The 24381-nt window shown below is 39.0% G+C and overlaps 1 protein-coding gene across 2 annotated transcripts in view; it reads left to right on the forward strand.

Annotated features, from left to right (window-relative positions):
• Window positions 1–24381, forward strand: part of MME (membrane metalloendopeptidase) — a 135399-nt gene that overhangs the window by 27520 nt on the left and 83498 nt on the right. For both annotated transcript variants that reach the window (XM_036754638.1, XM_036754639.1), the window contains exons 4-7: window positions 20598–20759; window positions 22675–22755; window positions 22895–22990; window positions 23108–23226. In XM_036754638.1, coding sequence (XP_036610533.1) covers window positions 20598–20759; window positions 22675–22755; window positions 22895–22990; window positions 23108–23226 — 458 coding nt within the window. The remainder of the gene's footprint in view (window positions 1–20597; window positions 20760–22674; window positions 22756–22894; window positions 22991–23107; window positions 23227–24381) is intronic.

Genomic DNA, 24381 nt, shown 5'->3' on the forward strand with positions numbered 1-24381 from the left:
CTGCTTTCATCATTCATCATCCCTATAAATTTCCAGATGATAATATTGCTGCCTGACCACCATTCTCTAATATGTGTTGTCTTCTTCTCTTAGAATGTTAGCTTCTTAAGGGCAGGGACTGTCATCGCTTTTACATTTGTATCCCCAGTGTATAGTAAGTGCTTAATGAATGTTTCTCAATTCATTCATTTAACAAAAGGAAAAAAGTGGTTTGTGTTGGATAATTTCTACGACTCTTCACTTTTCTTGTATTTTGTGATCCTAAACTTTGCCATGTGCTTAGTATGGCTTTCTCTGGCCTCCCTGATAATCTTCTCTCATTCAGAGAGTGTATAAATCTCTTTTCCCCCCACAACACTAACTTTTGTGTTAGAGCATGGGAATAGCCACTGAGAAATACCTCTAAAACAACGTATTTGGGTCACCAGAGCAGGTCACACTGCTACCCCTTCAAATATCTGAAGAGTTGTCATAGGGAGATGGACAGATGATGTAGCCAGAGTGAGGGATTGCCAGTGCATAGCCTACATGTCCTGTTAGGATCCATGGACTATCAAGAGAACTAAAGAAAGGCCCTCAGTACATTGTGTGGACATCAGTGAAGGCATCTGGCAGGTCAGAGACAACATTTCCATTGAAGGAGAAGTCATGATGGGTTGCAAATTGTGGTGTTGGGAAGAATACTCACATCCATCGTACCTCTGTTTTACCTCTATTTTGAAGGCATGTGAAAAAGACACAGGAGGGGTTTGCCATTTCCTTCTTGAGCTCATTTTATAGATGAGGAAGTTGAGGCAAACAGGGTGAAGGGACTTGCTACTGAGGCCAGATTTGAATTGGGGAAGATGAGTCTTCCTGACTCCAGGCCGGGCATTCTATTCACTGCACTACCTTATTCCCCATATTAAAGATCACTTGTCCTGAGAGCCAAACTGTTTGGTGTAAGAGGGATGATTGATGAAGGTGAAAATTGTATACTGATACCCAAGTATAGCCACAAGGAACTGGGAGCAATTTTCCCTATTATAAACTAGATGTCTATCTTATAAGTTTGGGATTCAAGTCTCTTCCCTGCTTAAGTCCCTACCTCCCTCATCATCTGAAGAGCTATTATTTCCTCCCTAGTTCCCAAGTTCCTCTTTTCATCCTTCTAATCTAGCCCAAATATTATCTCTCAGCCACTGAGGAAACAGTCCTTTTGGCTTCTCCTCTATCTTGTTATTCAAACAATTTCTACCTAAGACAGAATGGATTTCCAAACTCCTAGTTTATTTTTTGTCTCTAAGGCAAAGCTTAATTAGTGTAATGTCTACTCCTCCCCCCGCCCAAGACTAAAAGCTCTATCTCTGACTTCTTTTTTCTCACCTGGCATCTCCTCTCTCAAACTCATTGCTCCTCTTTTTTATACAAAAGTCTCCTCTCTCCCTGGACATTCAGGTCCCAGATTTTATCCATGGTTTAGTAGAGCATTGGAGTCCATTATTTAAAGACTCTATCTCCTCTGTTATGAATTCACGGATAACACTTAACTTTTATTTAATTAACACACAAAGCATGGGTGTTGGCTTAGACTACAGTAGGTGACAGATGAGAAAAAAAAAACCTTGCAGTAGTGGGTTTTTAATAAATGTAATCAATAACTGATAAGAGAGAAGTAAGAGCTATGCAATTCTATTTTGTTGCTGTTTTCTCTGCCAAGATGAATGACCTTTGGACAGCAAAGGAATGAATCTAGAAAAAAACCTTGTAGTAGTGGGTTTTTAATAAATGTAATCAATAACTGATAAGAGAGAAGTAAGAGCTATTCAATTCTATTTTGTTGCTGTTTTCTCTGCCAAGATGAATGACCTTTGGACAGCAAAGGAATGAATACAAATGGCCACTAGGAGGGTGTCACCCAAGTAAGGAGACAGCAAGAGATGACTTGGCTGCCCTGTATGATCGAGTCCTCAGAGACCTTGTGGATATGATTACCAAGCTTGCTGGTGATAATTGAAAGGTCATGGAGAATGAGAGACCCAAGGAATGGAGAAGGACACATGTCCTGATTTTCAAAAAAGGAAAGAGAATGAAGTCTGCTAATGATAAACCCATGAGTCTGACTTTGACTCCTGGGGAAATTCTAGAATGGGTTACTCATCACAAGGATCCCACGCGGCTTCATCAGGTTCACATCATGCCAGACTAACATTATTTTGTTTGCTGTAGAAGACACTAATCTAGATTTTTAGCAAAGTGTTTGATAAAGTAGCTCATGCTCTTCTTGGAGAGATGGGCCAGTCTAGATAATAATACGATTAGATGGGTGCAGAACTGGTTGAATAGTGATTAACAATTTGACGTTAATTTGGCTAGATGCCTCTAAAGGAGTGCCCTCTGGATCTAGCAGTGCTTGGCCTCCTGTTGTTTAGGTGTGCAGATAAAGATATCCAATTTTCAGATGACATGAAGATGGGAGGAGAAGCTAACACGATGAAGTGTAGATCTAAAAAGAACCTAGCCAACTAGGGCATTGGACAGAATCTAACAAGATGAAACCTCATAGGGATAAATGTCATTAAAGCTTTATACTTGGTTTCAAAAAGATGGAAATTTCGAAATTCGAGAGGCATAATTAGACAGCAGTTTGTCTAGAAAGGATCTGGGGTGGGGAGGGGTGTTAATGGGATGTGCAAGTCTGACTTGATGGTCAGAGAAGTTCACATGACCTTTGGCTTCGTTCAGAGAGGCCTAGCTTCCAGAAATAAAGGGGTTGTAGTCCCACATTACTGTGTCCTGCAAAGATTCTATCTTGAGATCAGATCCTGTAGAGAGGACTAAGTTCAGTTCTAGGCCCCACGATTAGGAAAGGACACTGATAAGGTGCAGCCATTCCAGAGGAAGGCAACCAGAATGGTGAGAGGTGGTGCCACATGAGGCCTGGTCAGAGCAACTGGTGACCTTTATCTGGGGAAGAGAAGACTCAGAGTGACATTAGATTTCTCTCAACAGAAGAAGGTTAAGACTTGTCACATTTGGTCTCAAGGAGCAAAATCAGAAGGAATGGGCAGAAGGTACAGATGCCAATGATGGTAGGGAAGGCTTCCTAACCATTAGAGCATGTCTGAGCAGAAGGGGCTGCTCTGGGAGGTGTTTTCTCCGTTACTGGAGGTCTTCGAGCAGAAGGAAACTATTCCTTGTCAGACACATTGTGGTAGCGATTTTTTCTCAGTTATGGATTGAACTAGGCCTCTGATGTCTCTTCTAGCTGTGTATCCTTAGCAGAGTGCCTGGCACATAGTAGGTGCTTCATCAATTTGTATTGATTGATTATTCTACAACAATTGCCACCATTGTAACAACAGTTAACACCTATTGAGCCCATATTAATAACTAGAAGTTTCCTCAGAGGTCATCATTTTAAAGTTGAAGGAAACTGAGGCTCCTGGATATTTAAGTAGCTTGTTAGAAGCCACACTACTAGTAAATGGAAAAAGCAGGATTTGAATTCAGGTCCTCTAGCTTCAACCCTAGCACTTGTTTCCTCTTCTGTTACTCTCCTAACAACAACTCTGTAAAGAGAATAGTACAAGTAAAATATCCATTTTACAGATGAGCAAAGGAAGCCTTAGAGAGTGCCCTAAGGATAAAAATAAAAATAAGAAATGGAATCAATCTGTAAAACACCCCTAGGCCAGGCGTGATTCAAGCAACCTACAAATACATTGAAAGGTGAAGAAATTACTTTTTTTCTAAATCTTCAGAGATTTCAAAAAATAAAGTTTTTGAAGGTGGGAAACGTGCTTGTAGCCATCCTCTGGGTAGAAGGAAGGTACCATCTTTGGCTCATGCCATCCCCGCTCTCTGAAAACTCTTTGACAATACTTGGTGAATGATGAGATTTCAGATGAGAAAATATTTTAATAGCATCAGCTGGAGTGGTTGACCACACTGCCCCTTCTTTAGTTGGGGGCCGGGGATAATCTATTTCTGGGTTTTCTATTTTTAATCAGTACTTGAAACTTAAAGTAAAAGAAGTCAAGAAATGACGAGAAGTAAGGATGCCTCTTCACAACCTTTGCAATAACCTTCCCTTAAAAAGAGAACATTATCCTTCATTAACATCATAATCAACATGCAGCCTCCAATAACTTATTTTAAGTGATATATGGGATTTAAATTACATTGTGTTCCTTAATAGCTTGTGCTAGGAAAAAAAGTCTTTCATGATTCAATATGCAAATCAGACTTGAAAAGAGAAATTGCTTTCAGATTTATGGCACTTTGCCACCTCCGTAGCATAACGATAAAGGGCTTTGGTTTATAACAGGAAATGTGGCTGGTTTGTCTGTTTTGCAAAAGTCACCACTAGAGATTTATCAACAGATGTGGTCTGTGAAATGAGGCAAGACAATACAATTCAGTCATTTGGACTCGACTAATTCGTGTGTCCATTATAGATAGATAGATAGATAGACAGATACATAGATAGATAGATTGGCGGGAGCAAAATACTTGTGTATTTCTGTGATGATCTCAGTGACTTTGTCATGAGCAAGACTAGATAAGGTGAGAGAACAAGTCTAGCACCATTCACCACTAAAGCTCAATTAAGTACATAATTGGTTAAGTGGTGGATGATAAGAGCTGAGTTTAGAATCAGAAGAACCAAGTGCAGATCCCTTCTGCTGTATTCTATCTAGAAGAGTCTTTTAACTTCTGGCTGTCTTGGGGCAGGACTAGATGACCTCTGAGCGCCCTTCCAAGAGAACTATATGGCACAAAGAATGACAATTCAGGTTTGCAAAGTGCTTGACAAACATCTGATTTAAGCTTCACGACCACCCTGTGATGTCAGCACCACAGGTGTGATCTTCATTTTAAAATGAAGAAACAGAGTCGTCAAGTGTTGTGACCTTGGTCACAAAGCTAGTTAAGTGTTGGAGATTGGATTTGAACCCAGAAGAAACTGATTCTGGGTCTAATATTCTATCCATGGTACCTCTTCACTATAAATTTTAGGCCCAGTATAAATTAGGGAATTTAGCACTGGTCCCAAAGGAGTTACACTGGATTGAGATTAAAAAAAATAAACAAAAACCCTGCAGTTAGCTTCTCTTGGTCTGTAGGGAAACAGGGGGTGTATCAGTTCACATAATGAAATGACTGGGTTATTCATCAGTCTTTCCAGCCCTACCTGCATGTCTGATATATATGGTCAATAGTTTCCTCTTTCAGTATCAATGACTTTGCATTTCCCGTGCCTGATAGACTTCTGTGCCTGGTTAGCCCCCTAGCCTCTAAAACTCAACATGGTTTGCTTATTCCCTTCCCTCCCCTTCCCACAACCAGCCTGTCACCACATACTGTTAATTCTACCCCTAGAACATGCCTGGCATGGCTTCCTCCTCTTCATTCCAACTGCTCAACACCTTAATCCAGGCCCTCTTTACCTTCTGTATGAACTGTGCTATAGCCTCTTAATTGGTTCGAACCATCCAGTCTCTCTCCTCTCCAACCCATCCTGTTAGCTTCCAGTGTAATTTTCCAAATGCCATTTCCTTTCTTTAAAAAAAAAAAAAAAAAAAGGAAAAAATCTTGCTTAGCTTCCCATTGTCTACAGGATAGAAAAAAAGTTCATTCTCTCAGAATGCATCCATCTTGCCTCTCCAGATTTATTCTCCTTCAGATGATCTCTTTACCAGAGCCTAGCACTATGCCGAGCAAGGAGTAGATGTCTAATAAACTCTTGTCAAAAGTACTGGATTCTTACCTGCTCCATGACCTCTCACCTGCTCATAGATGTAGGCGAAGCTCTCTCCCCTGGCTGGAGGGTACTTCCCCCACAGCCTGGCCTATTGGCCCTTGCTCTCCCTCTTTTCAAAGCCCAGTTCAGGCACAGTGTCTCTGAGCAGCCTGCCCTGATCGGTCCCTGGCTGGAAACTCTCCCTTCCTCCCCAAGTCCTCATCTTTGATCTTTTCTATTCACTTCTATCTCTTCCTAACCTGAAGTGGAGTGATTTAAGGACATGCCTTCATGGATTCCTCGAGGACAGGGGCTAGGTCTTTCTCTTCTTTCTCATTTCTGCATTTCCAGTGCAGAGCACAGCACTTTTGATATAATAGATAAGATAAACGTGCGATAGATTGAACTGAATGGTTAGGCATTTAAATTCAGGCCTGAAATTGCACAGTAGTCACAGGGCACACATACGCTTACTCCATGGGCTATTCATGTTTTCATGTGTAGTCTCATTTTACAGTCATGCCTGCATTCTACATTCTTGATGAGTGAATCCTCTGCCACAGTTCGCCTTCTTCTCCATTCCACAATCTCCTTGACAGCTTTTCCAGTGGTGTCCTAGCTCTTAGAATAACTGACAGGCACTGACAGGTTCATGGAGCTGGGCATACTTTAGGGATTGCCTCAGACTTCCCTCTTTGTCCTGATTTCCTTCAGGTCTCAGCTAAAACCCTACCTTTCTGCAAGAAGCCTTTCCGGGTCTCCACTCTGAAGTTATCTTCAATTTATCCTGTTTATGTCTTGTATGGACGTAGTTGTTGGCACGTTGTAACCCTCATTAGGATGTGAGGTCCTTGAAGGCGGGGGTGGGTTTTGCCTGGCATACCCAGCACCTCAGCATAGTACCTGGCACTTGACTTAGTTGATGTGACTAGAGAAATGTACTCATGGTAGGTGTAAGAATGGTCAAACATTAGTCATGATGGCCTCAGGCCAGTGGCCTTCTTTGGAATTGGGGATGTGAAGAAGGGAGAAGACTGAGCCAAATGTGTTTTCAGGACTTAAGAATCTGCCATGCAAAAGGCACCTGCTCTTCTTGCTTCCAGTCTATCATCGAAACTATCTCCAAGGAGGATGGGCTGGAGGGAAGCCACGTGTTGTATGGAAAGAACATCAGCTTTCAGAGCCAGAGGGGCTGGGGTGGAATGCCAGCTCTGCTTCTCGCTTCCTCCATGACCTTGAGCAGCTACCTCAAAGGTCTGTGGTGAGAAACAAGTGAGGACATATTTGCAAAGCACTCAGCCCGATGCCTGAAACACAGAAAGCTCATGTAAATGTTAGTTAGCATTATCATTAGTAATAATAAATCATTTAATTTCTCCTGATTTCAGCTACCTTATCTATCAAATGGTGGTCATGATGGGCAGGGAATGGAGGGGGATCTTAGAGGCTCTTTCTAGAGTCTATAATCTTTAACCTTGCTCTGAAATGAATGAAGCTGAGTCAAAGTGCTCATGGTTGGTCAGGGGTTCTTAACCTTTCTTTTGGTGTGTCGGTCAATTGTGTGCCTGCAGCTGTGATAAGTTCTAGAGATAAAGAATGCTAAAAAATAGTCATTTTGGATACTTCTCAGGATCATGTTTTGTTTTTTAAAAAGGAAGTGCTAAATTTCAACTAGAGTTTATTGAAAATAAAGATTATTTTTTTCCCATCCAAGTCCAGAGACCCCCTAAAATTTATCCCCAGACTCCTTAGTCTTACACAGACTGCAGGTTCTGAGCCTCTTTGGTAGGTCTATGTGGTTCACATTAGCATGAAATCCCTTGAATTTAGTAATCTTGACAACTGTCAAGGGTCATAAAGTTGTAGATTTAGAACTGGACAGGAACATTACAGGTTGTCCAGTTCAAATGGCCCCTTACAGATGAGAGAACCAAGGCCACAGAGGTTAGTGAAGCAGCCTGCCTAAACTGACAGAGAAAGAGAATGGTAGAAGTAGGATTTGAACCCAGCTCTTCTTACTCCCAATTTGGCCCCACCACACCTAGTTGGTAAGGTGTGGCTTCTCCTTCTATATCCTGGGTGAAGTGCCAATGACCTGGTGCATCATTCCTGTATTCTTACAAAGTATCTTGACTTCGCTTTTGTCCACGTTTGGACATGCTCTGACCTCAACCAATGGGGGTTAAGGGGGTGAAAGAGGGAGTGTTAACTAAAACCTTCCAACTGTCTGAGTTCTGACCCCACAGGAGATATGGGAGGTTAAAACAGGTAATCAGGGTCAGGACCAAACATTTCTACTGAGAAGTAAAGGGAGCAGAAAGATCTTGGCCTTGGCACAAAGTCCCAAATGAAGAACTCCGGCCAGAGATCTGAGTAAATAGAAGAAAGCATTAGGAAGAAAAATATGATAGGTCAAGAGAAGCTCAAATCCAGAAGAAGAGAAAATGGCTGCACAGCAAGGAGTGCTTCAGAGAGAGGGGGAGAAATTGCTTCACCATAAGGACTATGAGAGACCTGAAAGAAGCAAAATAGAACATGTTTAAATGATATTATAAGTGAAATAAGAGCATTGAGGGGGAAAGAATTAGGAAGAGAATAAATAGCTTAGTTTCTGTACAACACAAGGTAGAAAACTATCCAAGTGTGATGGGAGAAATAGCTTAACTGTCTACCCCTGGCAAGTTAGCTAAGATTTTCATTATATCAGCTAGTATTTCTTGAGTACTTTAAGGTTTGTGGAAACAGACATGTGCTATTGCATTTGATCCTTACAACAGCTCTAGGAAGTAGGTGCTTTTATTGTCCCCATTTTACAGAGGAGGACATTGACCCTGAGAAGGGTTAAGTGCCCAGAGTCACACAGCCAAAAGGCAAAAAAAAAAAAAGGGCTTATAACTTTTTTTAAAAAATCACCTCGGAACACTGAGTATAATTATATGGAGGGGAAAAATAGACCTTTATTTGAACAGAGAACTTTCAAGCATTCCTTTTGAAAAGAGCAAAAATGAGTAGAAATTTTGGTATACAAACACAGGAATTGAGAGAAACCAGTAGGTGGGGGTGAGGCTCCAAATACATTTGAGTGATTTAAAGGGGCTAAACAGTGATGAAGTGATTATATTCTAATAATGAGAGAAGACGCCTTTGTCCTTAAGATTCCTAATATCACTGTTCTGTTGATAAGAAAGAAATGAAAATGAAATGGGGAATAAATACATGGGGGAAGAAATGAAGGAAATGGACAAGGCTAAGCAAGTCAACTAGCATTTCTTAAGCACTTAACTATGTGTCAAGCACTGTACTAACTACTGGGTATATAAATACTGCTTGCAGTCAGGAAAACCTGGGTTCAAATCCTGCCTCTGACTCTTAATAGCTGTGATATTGTACAAGTCACTTAATGTACCCAGACCTCATTTTCTTCGATTATAAAATGAGAAAGTTGAAGTGAGTGACCTATAAGGTCTCTTTCAGCTCTGAATTTGGGATACTAACAAAATAGCAATTACTATAATGGTAATTCAAGTGAAAATGGAATTATTTAATCCCAAAGAATTGATGGGTTAAAGAACAAATCTTACCAACAATCAATGATTTCATTTTTAAAATTATAGCAAGGAGACAAAATACCAAAATTTTTGGCATATAACCAAAACGGTCCTTGAGGATAATCAACATCCATCAACAAAAGAAAAGAGGAAAAAATTGAATATTACATTTGGTATACAAAAACAACAAAAACTAGAAAAGCAACAAGTCAAAAAAAAAAAAAAGACCAACCAATTGCCAGAATAGAAATTCTAAAAATTGAAGGAGAGATTAACAAAATTGAAAGCAAAACAAAATAAAGTTATTGAACTGACAAAAAAGAGCTTTATAAAATACTAAAATAGATACCAATCTGATATTTTAATAAATGAGAAGGGAAAATAAAATTGCCAATATGAAAAAATGAAAAAAGAGGGGAAAAGAAAATCATCAGAAATCTTTTAAAATTATGAAATGAATGAATATTTACAGTAAAATGAAATATCCAGATTTATCAGATAAGAAATGAATAATTTAAATGCCCTAAAACCAGACAACAAACTTGATCCAGTCATAGATGTGAAGTCATAAATTTAAAAGCAGCTGGTGTTTTACTGGGCCTAGAGTCAGGAAGACCTGAATTCAAATCTAGCCTCAGATATTTACTGCTATATGACCTTGGGCAAGTCACTTAACCTTTTTGACTCAGTTTTCTCAATAGTAAAATGGGAATAATAATAGCATCTCCTTCATAGGGTTATTCTGAGGATCAAATGGAATATTTGTCAAAAAATGTTTAGCGCAGTGCCTGGCATATTAGTAGGTGCTATATAAATGCTTACTCCCTTTGCCTGCCCCTTCTCCAAAAATGAACTCCTAAGGACAAAAAGTCAGGATAAGATTGATTTATATATGTCAGACATCCAAAGAACAATCAATTCAGATATTACATAAACTCTTTGCAAAAATAGAGAAAATTCTACCAAATTCTTTCTATGATATAAATATGTTCCTCATCTCTAAACCGAGGGTAGAAGCAGAGAGTAGAGAAAAATAATAATAAAATAATATACAAAAGTATTAAATAAAATATTAGTAAAGAGGCTACAGCAACACATTAAAATTATACTCTGGGGCTATTATGGATTTATACCAGTAATGTAGTCATTATAATTATTAGAAAAACCATGAACATAAATCATATTAATATAAAAAAAATTTAAAATCACCTGATCATAGTGTTAGATATAGTAAAAGGTTTTGACAAACACTATTCCCATTTCTATTTAAACAAACAAATGAACATCAGTTATCAAAGGAATAAATGGGCCCTCCTTAATAGGGTAAATAGTATCTACCTAAAACCAAGAGCCAAAATTATAGGTGATGGAGAAACAGTAGAGCTTTTTCCAATAAAATCAGAAGCAAAATAAAGCTGTCATTTTATATTATATATTATATGATATACTTCTAGAAATGCCAGCTATAGCTATAAGATATGTAAGAAGCATTGAAGGAAGAAGCATAGGCAAAGAAGAAACAATTAATACTACTTGTTGATATGACTGTCTATGCAAAAGATTAAAATTTCAAATAAAAATTGAAACAAGAACTTCAAAAAACTTGCAAGATATGAAACCCATGTCAACCATAAGCATTTCTATATATTACTACTAAAACCCAGCAGGAAGAGAGAGAAAGAAAGTACACCTCAAATAACTACAGAATATATAAAAATTTTGAGTGTTCCCTTACCAAAACATGCACAGAAATCATAAGAATACAGTTAGCAAATATTCTTTGCAGAGACTCATATCATTGGAGAGATATTAATTGCTTCACTGTGTTAGTTGTGTTTGCTGTGTCAGTATAAATATGACAATATTACTTAATTGACATATTCAGTGCCTAACTATTCAAACCACCAAAGAGTTACTTTAGAGTACTAGAAAAAAAAATAATAACATTTATTTGGAGGAACAAAAAGTTGAGAATGTCAAAGGAAATAAGAGACAGAGAGACAGAGAGAGACAGAGAGAAAGAGACAGAGACAGAGAGAGACAGAGAGAAGGGATTTAGTAGAACCAGATCTCCAACTATACTACAGAGTAGGAATTATTAAAACTATTTGGTACTGGTTAAGAAATAAGATAACAGTAATAACAGCTAACATTTATAGAGTGCTTACCAAGTGCCAGGCACTATACTAAATTCTTTTTAATTATTATCTTATTTGACTCTCACAAGAGCCTTAGGAAATAGGTGTTATTATTATCCCTATTTTACAGATGAAGAAACTGAGGCAAACAAAGAGCAACTGACTTGCTCCTCTAATGAGCATCTGAATCTAGATTCAAACTCAGGTCCTTCTGACTCCAGGCCCAGTGCTTTATCCACTGCACCACCTAGCTCCCTGGAAAGATAGTTAGCTGATCAGTAGAACATTAGGTATAGAATATATAGAAGCAAATGACCATAGACATATAGTGTTTAACCTACCTACAGGCATCCACTGCTGATGTAATAATTCATTATTTGACAAAAACTGCTAGGAAAACTGGAAAGTAGCATGACAGAATTAGTTTTAGGTAAACATGTCACACCATATATAACAGTAAATTCCAAATGGATATAGGACCTATAGATATACAAGATCCAAATCATAAACCAATTAGTAGAGTAGGGAAGGAGATAGCTTTCATCATTCTGGACAGGGAAAGATCAAAGAAAATAAATTGGATAATTTATTTAAAACAAGCTACAAATAGCCAAATGGGGAAAAATGCTCTAATTCACCACAACAAGATATATGCAAATTCTAACAAGTAAAGTTTTACCTCAGCCACCAGATTGATAAATACGTCATTGATCTAGTTAGCCACTGTGAAAAGTAACTTGAAATAATACCTGCAAAGTCACCATAGCGTAATGCCTACTCTTCTGCTCAGCAATGCTATTGCTAAGCACATAACCCAAGGACATAAAAGAAAGACGGAAAGGATCCATATATGCAGAAGTATTTACAGCATCACTTCTTGTTATAGCATAGTCCTGTTAGCACAGAACTGGTAACTAAAAGAGCCCCCATCAGATATGGAATGGCAGAATGAATTATACATCAAGTGAGGGATGGATTCAGAGGAACCTTTGAAGACTTGTATGAATTGATGCAGAGTGAAGTCAGCAGTTGCTCTAGGAGAACAATTTATACGGTAGCTAAAAGATTGTGAAGAAAAATTACTTTCAAAAACTTACTAACTCTGACCAATATCCTGCCTAATCATGACTCCTTAGCTGCATGAAGGCTGTTACCCTCTCCTACCAGAGCACTACACATTCAAAATTCATAATTAGTCATAGATTTTTCATATATCCAAAGTGTGGATTTGTTTTGTTTGACTATGCTCATTTGTTAAAGGAAGGTATCTTTGTGTAGGGGAGGAAGTGAATTGGATAGGGAGAGAATGCTGAGTACTAGTGATGTGGGGAGGTGAGGGAGAGGAGATAAAAGAGTGTCATTGAAGCATTTTTAAAATGCACTAAAGAGAACAAAAGGAAATTCAGAGGGAGAGACAAACAGATCAGTTTTGAAAGTAATATACTTCACAAAATCAGCTATTAACAGGATAATTAACATAGATTTATATTTTGTCCATAGTTTCATAGTTTATCCTCTTTTTTGAAATGTGTAAATATTCATGTTGTCAAGTTCAGATTAAAATTGAAAATTAATTCAGAGGCAGGAAATCCAATAATTCTGTTACTCAGGGAGGCAGAAAAACAAGGATAAAGTCTGGCACCAGGAGCCTCCTCAGAAGTATTCTGTAGAAGAAATAAAACCATTTGTTCCCCTATCAAACTTTTTGGTATATTTGTAAATAAGCAGATAAAGTGAGTTGGATTACATTAAATAAATAGTAACTTGGCCTCTGGTCCTTGAGAGAAGAGGTCTGGAAATTACTAGTTATGAATATTCACAGAACCTTAGATCTAAAGTCAGAACTTACCTAACCCCTCTTTTTTAAAGATGAGGAAATGAAGCCAAGAAATGTTAAATACTGATAAGTGTGGCCTCGCCTTAGGTTAATAGTGGCAGGTCCTTATTTACCAGAAGCCTGGAAGGTCTTGCCTGGAATTGGGGGGCGGGGTGTAGGTTATAAGATGGATGAGAAAGAAGGGAAAGAAAAATACCTGTAACTTAAGGGCTAATGAGCCTGCCCTGCAACAGTATTCAAAGTAGGCATTTGTTCTGCTTAAATAAAGTTCCCATTTCCAGCCTATGTTTAGCCAGCCTTCTGGGCTTTCCTCACAATTTTCTAAAGGAGCCAAAACAAAAAGTGACAGAAAAACATATTTTGTAATTCCCATCAATCACTGAAAATGCCCGCTCCTATAATCGCAGAACAAAAATGTTGTCCAAATCCAATAAAATGAAACCTATAAGCAAAGAGCAACTGCCAGAATTTTAAAGTATTCATTTGTTAATCACAATATTTGTTCATTTCATTTGTCTTTTTCCCTTGAGTTTTCTACTAAAAGGAAAGGTCACCCTCCTATGGTATATTGCAACATTGTTTCCAAAATCTTTTTCCAAAATGGAACTCTTCTGTGTGTTTTAAATCGAAACTAGCTAAGAGCAACCCCATTCAATGATACAAATGCATAAACATAGTAATAGTATGCAACATTTTTTAAAAAGTGATCATTACCCTACCTTGAGGTGTAAATCCCTTTCCCTGGCCTTTGCAGGTTCCTGTCTGTTGCTTGTCAAGGCTTTACGTGTTGACAGCAAGACTGTGCCTTCCCCTCAGAACGAGATGGCAACACCTACAGGGAGAAAGAGTAGTAGCTTGAATTGTCCTGGAAACCTACTGTGCATTTTCTCAGTCACCGTGAAAAGGCTGTGGACATTTGGTGTTCTGTCTTGGAGGATTTTTGTAGTGTATAGAAACCAACTCTGAGGACAAATAGATCCTTCCCAGTCAGTAAACTACTGGGCCTTTCGAAGAGCCTATCTCACCCTAGCAGTGTTTGAGGATAGCATATCCAGACCAAATTGCTCCCATAAGAGCTTTCCTTTAAAAAAAATGGACTTTCTGGTTTCTAGGATGACACAATTTTCAAAGATCCTTTCAGATCAGTAAAACTTACTTGGTCTTTGAAACAAAAGATAAAATGATAAGACAGTTACCTAGAAAATCTTTCCTAGTGTTATTTGTTAGCACTAAGAAGCATTTGGAATTGGTGCTAGCAAAAAATTAACCATATTCTTCACGCAAAGTGTGATTGCATGTATTTGTATGTGAATTGTGTATTAAAGTGAGAATTGTTTTTAAAAATCATTTTGAGAAACATGAGACCAAATAACAGTCAGCCAGCTGAGGCAGCCAGGTAGGTGTGGCTGTGGAGAAAGGTTGTAGAAATTCAAAACAAAGTACAAAACATCATTACAAAACAAAACAATTATGACCAGTTGGCTAGTTGAATGGCTTCTTCCTACTGCCCTCCTCCAAACACCCGGGCACCCCCAGACTTCAAAGCCAAGTCAGCCCAGAGGAGGGCCAGAGGATGAGGTGCAAAATGAGAATCAAACCCGTGATCAGAGATTAAAGGGAGGTTGATCAAAGAAACTACATAAAAGTACTGAGGGCCCATTTCTTGCCTTGGCCCATGCCCCAAATGTTCATCAGAACAGAGCTTCCTTTGAAGTCTTTGGAAGCTCCGTGCTTAGATGAGCTCTGAGGTCATGGGGAAATAGGAAAAGTCACCGGGAACTGAACTGTGGATGAAGCAGCCCAAGGGTTTCTTTCACCGAGTCTTTCTTCAGGAAGTATGTTTGCCTGATTGCTTTGGTATGGGATTCACAAACGGCAAACAGCTTAAACACACCAGATGTCAGATGGGCATATTCGATGTTCCAAAAGAAATGGAGATTTGTGCTTCCTCATGAAATATGGAGGCCATGTCAGTGTGGCAGTGAGACGAGAATGGGAAATTCCATTCATCTTTTTTATTTGGATGTTTTACCTGGTGGCATAGAGTGTTTTAAAAAGGAAGGCAGGCTTCCCAAAGAGGCAATAAAACATGTGCATCAGCATTCTATTATATCAGAGAGGGCTCATGACAGACGCCAGCCAGCTTCCCAAAGAAGATAGACAATGAAATCAGAGCAGAAATGGATGCAGCCCCTCCAATATTCAATTTAAGCAACAGAGGCATTTTCCGAGAGACTTTGCCTCAGATGGGCTCCTAAAAGATTTTTGCTTAGCACTCTTCCCAGGTTTGAATTTCCTGGCAATTTGCATTAAATGTTAGCTTCATATGTTTTTAGGGGCTTTTCTTAATCTTAGAGTTTTCCGTGATTTCTGCCTTCTTGTAGCTTTGTTCCTTTATCTCATCCCAAATTCAAGGTTCCTGGCTTAGTTTATTTCCCTTCCTAATTGTGGGACTTTTCATTGCATGACCCTGGTATACCTCACCTCTCTAGGAATAGATATAGATACAGATATATTGATAAAGATGTGTGTATGTATATATATGTAGTGTGTATGTGTGTTTATGTATGTATCTATGTATACACCCCATAGTTTCTTTATACATAGAAAGAGATTAAATGAGGTAAACTCTATGGTCTCTTCAGAAATCCATTTGTCTGATGGGCATGTTCGATGTGAAGCAAACTTTTGTTGTCTCAAGAAGCTTAATATTCCGCCTAGGAAAGATGAATAGAACGAATAGAGCATGTACCAAGGAGGGAACAGGGAAAAAAGGCCTACCTTCCTCTGCACTCAGCCCAGGATCCTGCATTGGATGTTTACTGCCCTTTGGGCCTTGGACAAGGCATTTAACCTTTGCAGCCATCTTCTGAACAGCTTTGACCACCTGCTCTTGCCCAGCCCAAAATTCATGTCCTTTCATCTCCAGCACTTCTGCCCTGGGGCCCCACTGTCCTGATTGGTGACTGACTCCCCGGCCCAGCCCCCTCTTTCAGTAAGACCAAAGCAATGCTTCACTGCCCTCTCCTGCTCCCAGCCCAGCCATCTTTGAAATGGCCTCATCAATTACCTTGCTGTTTTGAGCTCCACTCATCCATCTCCTGCCCTCCAGTCCTGGAACCTGGATAGAATCTGGTCTGCTGTTGTTCTTGGAAGGTATATATCCATCTATTCCCCCGTGGATCCCCTCACCATTCCTGGAACTTTTGGGACCAAAGTGCACTCTGGCTATCGCTCCCCAGGTATTTCGCATTAGAATATAAATTTTTTAAGTTCAGGAATTGTCCCCAGGGTATGTCACAGTACTTGGCACATGATAAGGGCTTAATACTTTTTCATTCACTTGGGTCTTCATTTTCTTATATTCAGAATGGGTTGTTGAACCAGATTGCCCAGAGGCAGCTAGGTGATGCCACATATAGAGCACTGGGTCTGAGTCAAGGAAGCAGGTTCAAATCCTTCCTCAGACCCGACTAGCTGTGTGATGCTGGGCAACTCCTTTACTCTCTTTTTGCTTCAGTTTCATCAACTGTAAAATAATAATAATAAATATGATAATAATAGCACCTGCCTCCCGGGGTTGTTGTAAGGATCAAAGAAGATCAGATTGTAAAGCACTTAGGACAGTGCCAGGTACCTGGAAGGGACCTCATCAAGGCTTAGTCCCCTCCTTCCTCCTGAAGCCTCTTTTACCCTGAGTTTAATGATTCTCGAAGTTAGAACCCAAGTCTCTTGCCTCATATGCCCCAGAAAACTTGTCTCAGGGGCTTGCCTTTTTTTGGTGCCAGTAAGAACATATATGGATTTGATTTGGGTTTTTTCCCCTTAAGAGTTCCTGGGGACTGTTGAATGAGCAGAAGAATTGAAAAAACAAACAAAAAACCATCATGTAAATTATTTATGTTGATAAACAATATATGTAAGCTCAGACAAATCAATGAACATAAACTGTATGTTGTAGCCATTTTTAAACCCAGCCCTATAAACAAAAATTAGCTTAGAGGATTCAACCAAGTGAGGAAATCTAAGAACAGCTCTCAGCCCAACTGGGTTTCAAAGTCACTCAAAGGCCATTCAAAAGGTGAAATTTCTTCACTTCCTGGTGTTCAGGTTGCTTTAAGCTGTAATCTGAGATTCATCTAGCTCATACTCAAGACATGCACTCTCCTCATTTCTTCTGAGAGAGACAGATCAGTGTAGTGGAAGAAGCTTTAAACTTACCCTCAGGAGACCTGTGTTGGAATCTTGCCACCAACATTTACCAGCTATCTTAACACAGGCAAGTCCTACTGCCCAGCTGAGACTCAGTGTTCTTATCTGTAAAGTGTAGGTGATGGCACTAGAACTTCCTGGTATGGATGTAGAGTTGCCAGTACTTTGTTAACCTTGAAGTATTATAGAAATGTGAATTGAGTGACATAGTGCAAAGACTACTGGCAGTGGAGTCAGGCAGACCTTATTTGAAGTCCTGCCTCTGATACCTACTAACCCTATGACTGTGGTCAAGTCAGATGTCCTCCCAGTGCATAGGTCATCTCTCAAGGACTTTAAAGGACAGATGAGTTGGCAATCTGCATCTGTGGTGGGAGTTTCCATACTGAGAGTTCCCTACTAGATTAAATCACAGACTAGGTGAGAGGAGCAGGAAGGAAAATATGACTTATCCTGGGGCAGAAAGAAGCCAGCAAGGAGTGTTATGAGCTAATTAGACAACATTTATTAAATACTTACTATGTGCTAACTGCTGGATGTCAGATCTTAGCTATAGAGCTGGTAGGGACATTGGCAACCATTTAGTCTAACTCACTCCTATTTGACAGGTGAGGAAACAGGGACTCAAAGAGGTTAATTAACTTGCCCATTTGTATAGGGGTGGTAAGTAATAGAGGCAGGATCTGAACCCTGGTCCTCTAATCCAACACAAGTGGCATTTCCAATATACTCTGCTGCCTTTCCAAGATCAAATGATGTCTGCTGGTCCTTCTAGCTCCGATAGTCTATGATTCCTGGCTGCTGAGGAAATCTGTTTCTTATGACTAAATATTTGCAGTTAGGTTTTTTTTTTCTTGCTTTCTCAATTTATGGAAGAGGAAAGGGAGAAAATTTGGAACTGAAAACAAAATACAATTGAATTTTTTAAAAAGTATGTGATTCCCATCTAGGTTTGAGGGACACTCAAGGACAAATCAAGCAAACCTATTTAAGCAGAACATAAACACAATAGCATGATATGGTAGCCAAAAATTAATTTCAACTTGAGCTACAATAAGGTAAACATATAAATATTCCAGAAATGAAGAGGTGATGGTCTCTGTGTACTGTGTCTTGTTTGGACCTCATCTGGAGTATTGAGTTCAGTTCTGGACACCTCATTTTAGGAAAGGCATTGGCAAGCTAGAGAGCTTCCAAAGGAATGCAAACAAGATGGCAACAAGCTTCAAGTTTATGCATACAAGAATTGGTTGAAGGGCAATTTCAGTGAAACCTGAGAATATTTTTATCAACTGATGCAGAATGAAGTGAGCAGAACCAGAATCACATATACAATACAACATTATAAAGACTAAAGGCTTTAAAACTCTGATCAATGCAGACCATAAGACTGATGATGAAAAATGTTACCTGCCTATCTCTTGACAAATGGGCAGGTGATGGAACCAAGGTGGAGAGTGAGACATTTTTCTATGAGGAAAATGTGTGAATTTGTTTTGCTCTATTTTGCTTATTTGTTACAAGGATAGTGTTTTTCTCTTTTTAAGGGGGACGGGAAGTCAGGGGAGTGATATTAGAGCTAGAGATAGCCCTCCAAAAAGAAACAAAAGTTCATTGAAACATTTTCAAAACAGAAGAGGACAGAAGGAGGCTTAGAAGGAAACATAGAAAAGCAGGACAGCTTTGAAAGTAGCAGCTTGAATTTACTTTATGTACATATTTGTATATCTATATTTAAAGCAAGCTGTATATAATAGAGATTCCTCACTGTGCATAAAAATCTTTTTTTCTTGTTCTGTTCTATATATAGAAACATTCTCTCTTTGTTTCCTAAACTCAGAATTTTAAAAATTGAATAAAAAGAGGAAAAAATAATGCATTGAAGACATTAAAGTGTTTTTAAAAACTAACTAAAGGAACTAAGATTGTTTAGAGTGGAGAAGGGAAGATTCCAGGGGAAGATGAGAGTTGTCACCAGATATTTGAAAAGTTTTTCAGTACAAGAGAGATAATGGAAAGGAAAACAACTTGGAATGCCATCAGAGATCTGCTCATCATGGTGATCAATCTCAGGTTCAGAACATTGATAGTGAAGCATTCCTTCCTCTTCTCTGAAGAGTTTAGGTGCAAAATGAGGCTGGCATTAAAGAACTTGACTGTTGTTCCCGTTGGTTTTGGCTACTTTATTACAAAAGAGGATTCTGGTGCAAGAAGTTGGGGAGATCATGGGGAAGTAATAAATAAACAAACAAATGAATGAATGAATAAGTAAAAAATTAAATATAAACAAATAAACATACATATTTAAATACCATAAAACATTTATTTAATAGGGAGATAAGACTTACTTCCCTTATTTATCCTTAGAGGTCAGAACTAGGACCAGTATGTGAACATTGGAAAGAGGAGATTTTGTCTGGATGTCAGGAAAAACTTCCAAGCAATTAGCGCTATCCCACAGAGAAATGGGCTGTACACCTCTGGAAAGTCGTGGGTTTCCCCTCATTGGAAAGGATCATACTTCCCAGAACTGTCTGTTGAGTACTCAGTAAAAAAGATCATTCCTTGAGTGGACACATCTAGGTGCCTGCTGAGATTATCAGTCCTGAGGCTGAATCCTTGAGGGCGGTTTTTATGTTGTCCTTATATCCTGTTTCTATCATGGAGTCACATGTAGGCACTTTACACAGACTCATTGGATTAGAGAGAAGGGACTGCCTGATCAGCACATACACATAATTTGTACAATTTCATAGGATAAGAGGAATAAAAGGATCTGCAATAAATAGAGCTATGAGGGACTCAGCACTTATGTAATCTAACTCCCTCTCCCATTTTGCAGATTAGAACACTGAGGCCCAGGTTGAGTGACTCGCTCAAGGTCACAGATAGCAAGGAGCTGAGTTCAGATTTGAATCCAGGATTTCTCTGAGCAGAAAGAATACTTATACCACTTCTCTACCTTGATGCTAATATCTGATCTGCACAACTGGTCTAGGCACAGGTTCAGGGTCTCTTTTCTCTCTACAATCTCCCTTCCCCCACCCCCACCCCCGACATGATGCCCAGAAACCTATGTAGCATCTGTTTTTCTAGTAAATGTTTATACGCAAATGTTTGTTTCCCTTGTGTTTTAGCGGCTCGGCTGATTCAGAACATGGATGATACCGTCAACCCTTGTACAGACTTTTTCAAATATGCCTGCGGAGGCTGGTTAAAGCGGAACGTCATTCCAGAGACCAGTTCACGTTACAGTACCTTTGACATTTTACGAGATGAGCTAGAAGTCATTCTGAAAGGTCAGTGGATTTGTCTCTGGGTACCAAATGGCTTCCTTTTTGGCACATAATTTTTTAAAGGCAGCAGTTAGAGAGCAAATTGCAAAGATTTATTTCAGCAGCCAACCCAGGCCACTGGAGAATAGCCTGAGATGGGCAAAATTTGGATGGATCCTTTCCGTTGGAAGACAAATAGTGATGGAGGCATAGTAACTGCATAGGCTCATCAGATCATAGATCTAGAGGCCAACGATTTCAACTGTAACCTCATTTTATGAAGGAGAAAACTGAGACCCATAGAGGTTAATTTTTTTGTCCAAGGTCTTACAAAGAATAAGCATTATTTGGGATTTGAATCTAAGTCTTCTGACTGTAGAGCCAATGAACTTTCTGCTTCTTGAGTATCCACTCAAGGAGATGGACGGAGCTATGTGTGGATAAGAGCATATGCTTAAGCTATCATAACAGTAAAGAGTAAAGAAAGTTAAGCTGAGTGACCATTTTGTACTTTTCCAAGAGTAATTCCATAATTCCAGTCAGCCTTTTAGTAAGGAAGCAGTAAAAGAGGTCATTTCCCAGATCAATCCCAGAAAACCCCCAGCATGAATACACAACTTCATAGTATGTCTTTTCTGCTTGGTTGTAAGCTTTTGTAGGTGAGCAGTTAAGCGAGAACCACATTGTTACAGACATATCGATCATTACATCATAGCTCAGAGGACATCTAATCTGGCATCTTCACGTTACAGATGAGGAAATAGAGTCCCAGGGAAATTAAGTGACATTTCTAAGGTCACATGGGCAGTGAGCATTGAAGGCTGAATTTGAACCCCAGATCCTCTGACTGCAGAAAGAGGTTCCTTTCCATTATACCACAATTTGGCATGTCCTTGGGCCACTATTTTTATTATTATTATAACACATGATATATAATATAATAATTTATAATTATAACATACAATATAATAATTTATAATTATTATAATATAAATGAATATATTATATATATTCTAAAGATAATCCATCTTTAAATAATTTTCTTTGGTCCAGACCCATGATTTTATCAGTGTGGGTGAGTCCTAATGTGTAAACTCAACTCAACCCCACAAATTAGTGTCTTAAAGAGTCCCTGCGGCATTAGGATCTTGCTTAGGGTCAGACTGCCAGTAAGTGCTTGAACCTAGGTCTTCCTGACTCCATCCACTCAAACACACTATTCCTCAGTCCCCTCAGAGAAGGTTAGCTCCTTGAGAATGTGGACTATCTGCATTTTTGTATTGGTTTTCTTGGCTACAGGTGCTTCATAAATAAATCCTTCATAATTGATTGACTGATTCCAAGTCTCCTGAGGCATAAATCCACTTGATATTCAGGGATTCTTTCCATTTTTCTTTTGGGTTTTTTTGAGCATCTTCATTGGAAACAACTGTCATCAAATCAGATTAAAATGCAGTGAATGTGTTTCTATACATACACACATGGTCACCTGAGCCAAAAAAGAACAGATCTGCGTCTAGAAAGACAAAGTTTATATTGAACCTGTGGAGAAAGTTAATTAAAGTTGTAAAGCTGAGTTCACCAATTGAAATAGAATTTATTTTGTCCCTACAAGGTGCACTATTCAGTAGGTTTGGTCCAGATTATATAAATAGAAAAATAGTCCCTGACCCCAAGGAGCTTACCTTCTACTGGTTGGAAACATGTACAGACACAAGTAATGCCAAATAGATACAAAACGAATACAAAATAGTATCTGGGAGTGCTAACTCACTGGGAGAACAAGGAAAGGCCTCTTAGAAGACATGGCCTTTGAGCTGAACTTTGAAGGGAGCTAGGGAATCTAGGAGGCAGAGGTGAAGAATCATGGCAACAGCCTGTGCAAATGCACGGAGGTTGGAGATCAGTGTTAACGCCTATTTTAAATGCCTTATTTCAGGTGTTCTTGAGGAGCCAAAACCCGAAGATGTAGTAGCAGTACAGAAAGCCAAAACACTGTACAGATCCTGCTTAAATGAATGTAAGTGTCCTTCACGTGGCTGTTAGTCCTTGGATTTTTATCAATAGCTGCACTTTGGTACATTGGCACAGCGTATATTAGCACAAAACTATTCCCAGACTTCCCATTGAATCCTTTCTTTCTTCCCTGTTTCCCAAAGCTATAGTCGAGAGTAGAGGTGGTGAACCTTTGCTAAAACTCTTACCAGAAATCAATGAATGGCCAGTCACAGTGGACAACTGGGAAACAGTATACGGTAAGGCAGTTGGCACATAGTGTATGTTTGTTACCAAATTCAAAAAGAGTTTCACATTAATTTCTACTTTGCACATACATGTCTTTAAAAGCCTGACTTTGCCTTTTATCACCTTAGGTACTTCTTGGACAGCTGAAAAATCCATTGCAGAGTTGAACTCAAAATTTGGGAAAAAAGTCGTGATCAATCTTTTCATTGGCACAGATGATAAGAATTCCATGAATCATATCATTCATGTAAGTTTCCCCTTACTGTCATGGCTGAAAGCTTTCTTGAAAATGCAATAAAGCTTACGTACTCATTCATCTCATTACTCTAGAAATACACTATTTGCTCATTTGAATTTTGTGAGCAATAAATCCATTTCTGTCAAGGATGTATGGGATTCTCATGAGAAAAAGGTTTCTTTAATCATTTATTTTGTAAACATTTCCTCTTTGCCCTCCCTCCCCAATGGTTATAATTTCACTTTCACAGAAAGTGAAAGAATGCTGGACTGGAAAGAATGGAGAAATAAGGTGACTTACCATTATGCTCATGAAGTGAATACAAGCTCCTTTGCATAAATAAAACAGAAGAAGACAATGACAGGTTCTCCACAAAGAGATTTGAGACCCAATTTTTCCTCACTCCACAGAAAACGTTGCAGTGTCCTTTGAATCATGTAACCAAAATTTCATTCTGCAGCTGCTATAAATGATTCAATTTTGCACCCTGGTCTGCTGCTGTTGAAAATCATGAATCTGATATAAGATGAGAAACATTCACTTCTGGAGAACTTTTTAGGTCAAGTCTAGAAACTTCAGAAAGGGTTTTGTATTAAAAATCTATAAACAAAGCAAAAGAAAGTGTTCTGGAGTCATGGTTGAAAGGCCTTTAGAGTCTTTGCCAGGCTAATTATACATTATATCTTAACCTTCCTGCAGTGTCCACAACAGCCAGATTGGCCTACTGCCTGATTCCCATACACGATGTTAGCTCTTCCACCTTTAGGCCTTTGCATCAAACTCCATGAACTTGCTCGACTTCAGATGGGTAGAGTGAGGTTAAATATCTTTGCTCTATTAAAGGGTGAACTTCTTGAGATCAGAAATCTGCTATGTCGTTTTGGTATTTGTGTGTCTAGCACCTTAATACTTGGTATTTAGTAGGTGCTCAAACACTTGTGGGTAGAATTCATTCTAGCTTCTTGATCCTTTTTCCAGTTCTGTAGTTCTTACATGCTTATATATAATTGACTTCATAGATATTGGTGGTTCCCAATTCTCTCTGTGTGGCAATTCTTCGTTGTTATAGAATAGACAGCATCAGTGTTTGATTCCTGGCAGTGGTCCTCCTTGGCAACAGATAGGAGAGTGGCAGAATGACCTGGAGTCAGGTCTGGATTCAGA

The sequence above is a fragment of the Trichosurus vulpecula genome, chromosome 4, assembly GCF_011100635.1.
Source record: "Trichosurus vulpecula isolate mTriVul1 chromosome 4, mTriVul1.pri, whole genome shotgun sequence".
NCBI classification, from domain to species: Eukaryota; Metazoa; Chordata; class Mammalia; order Diprotodontia; family Phalangeridae; genus Trichosurus; species Trichosurus vulpecula.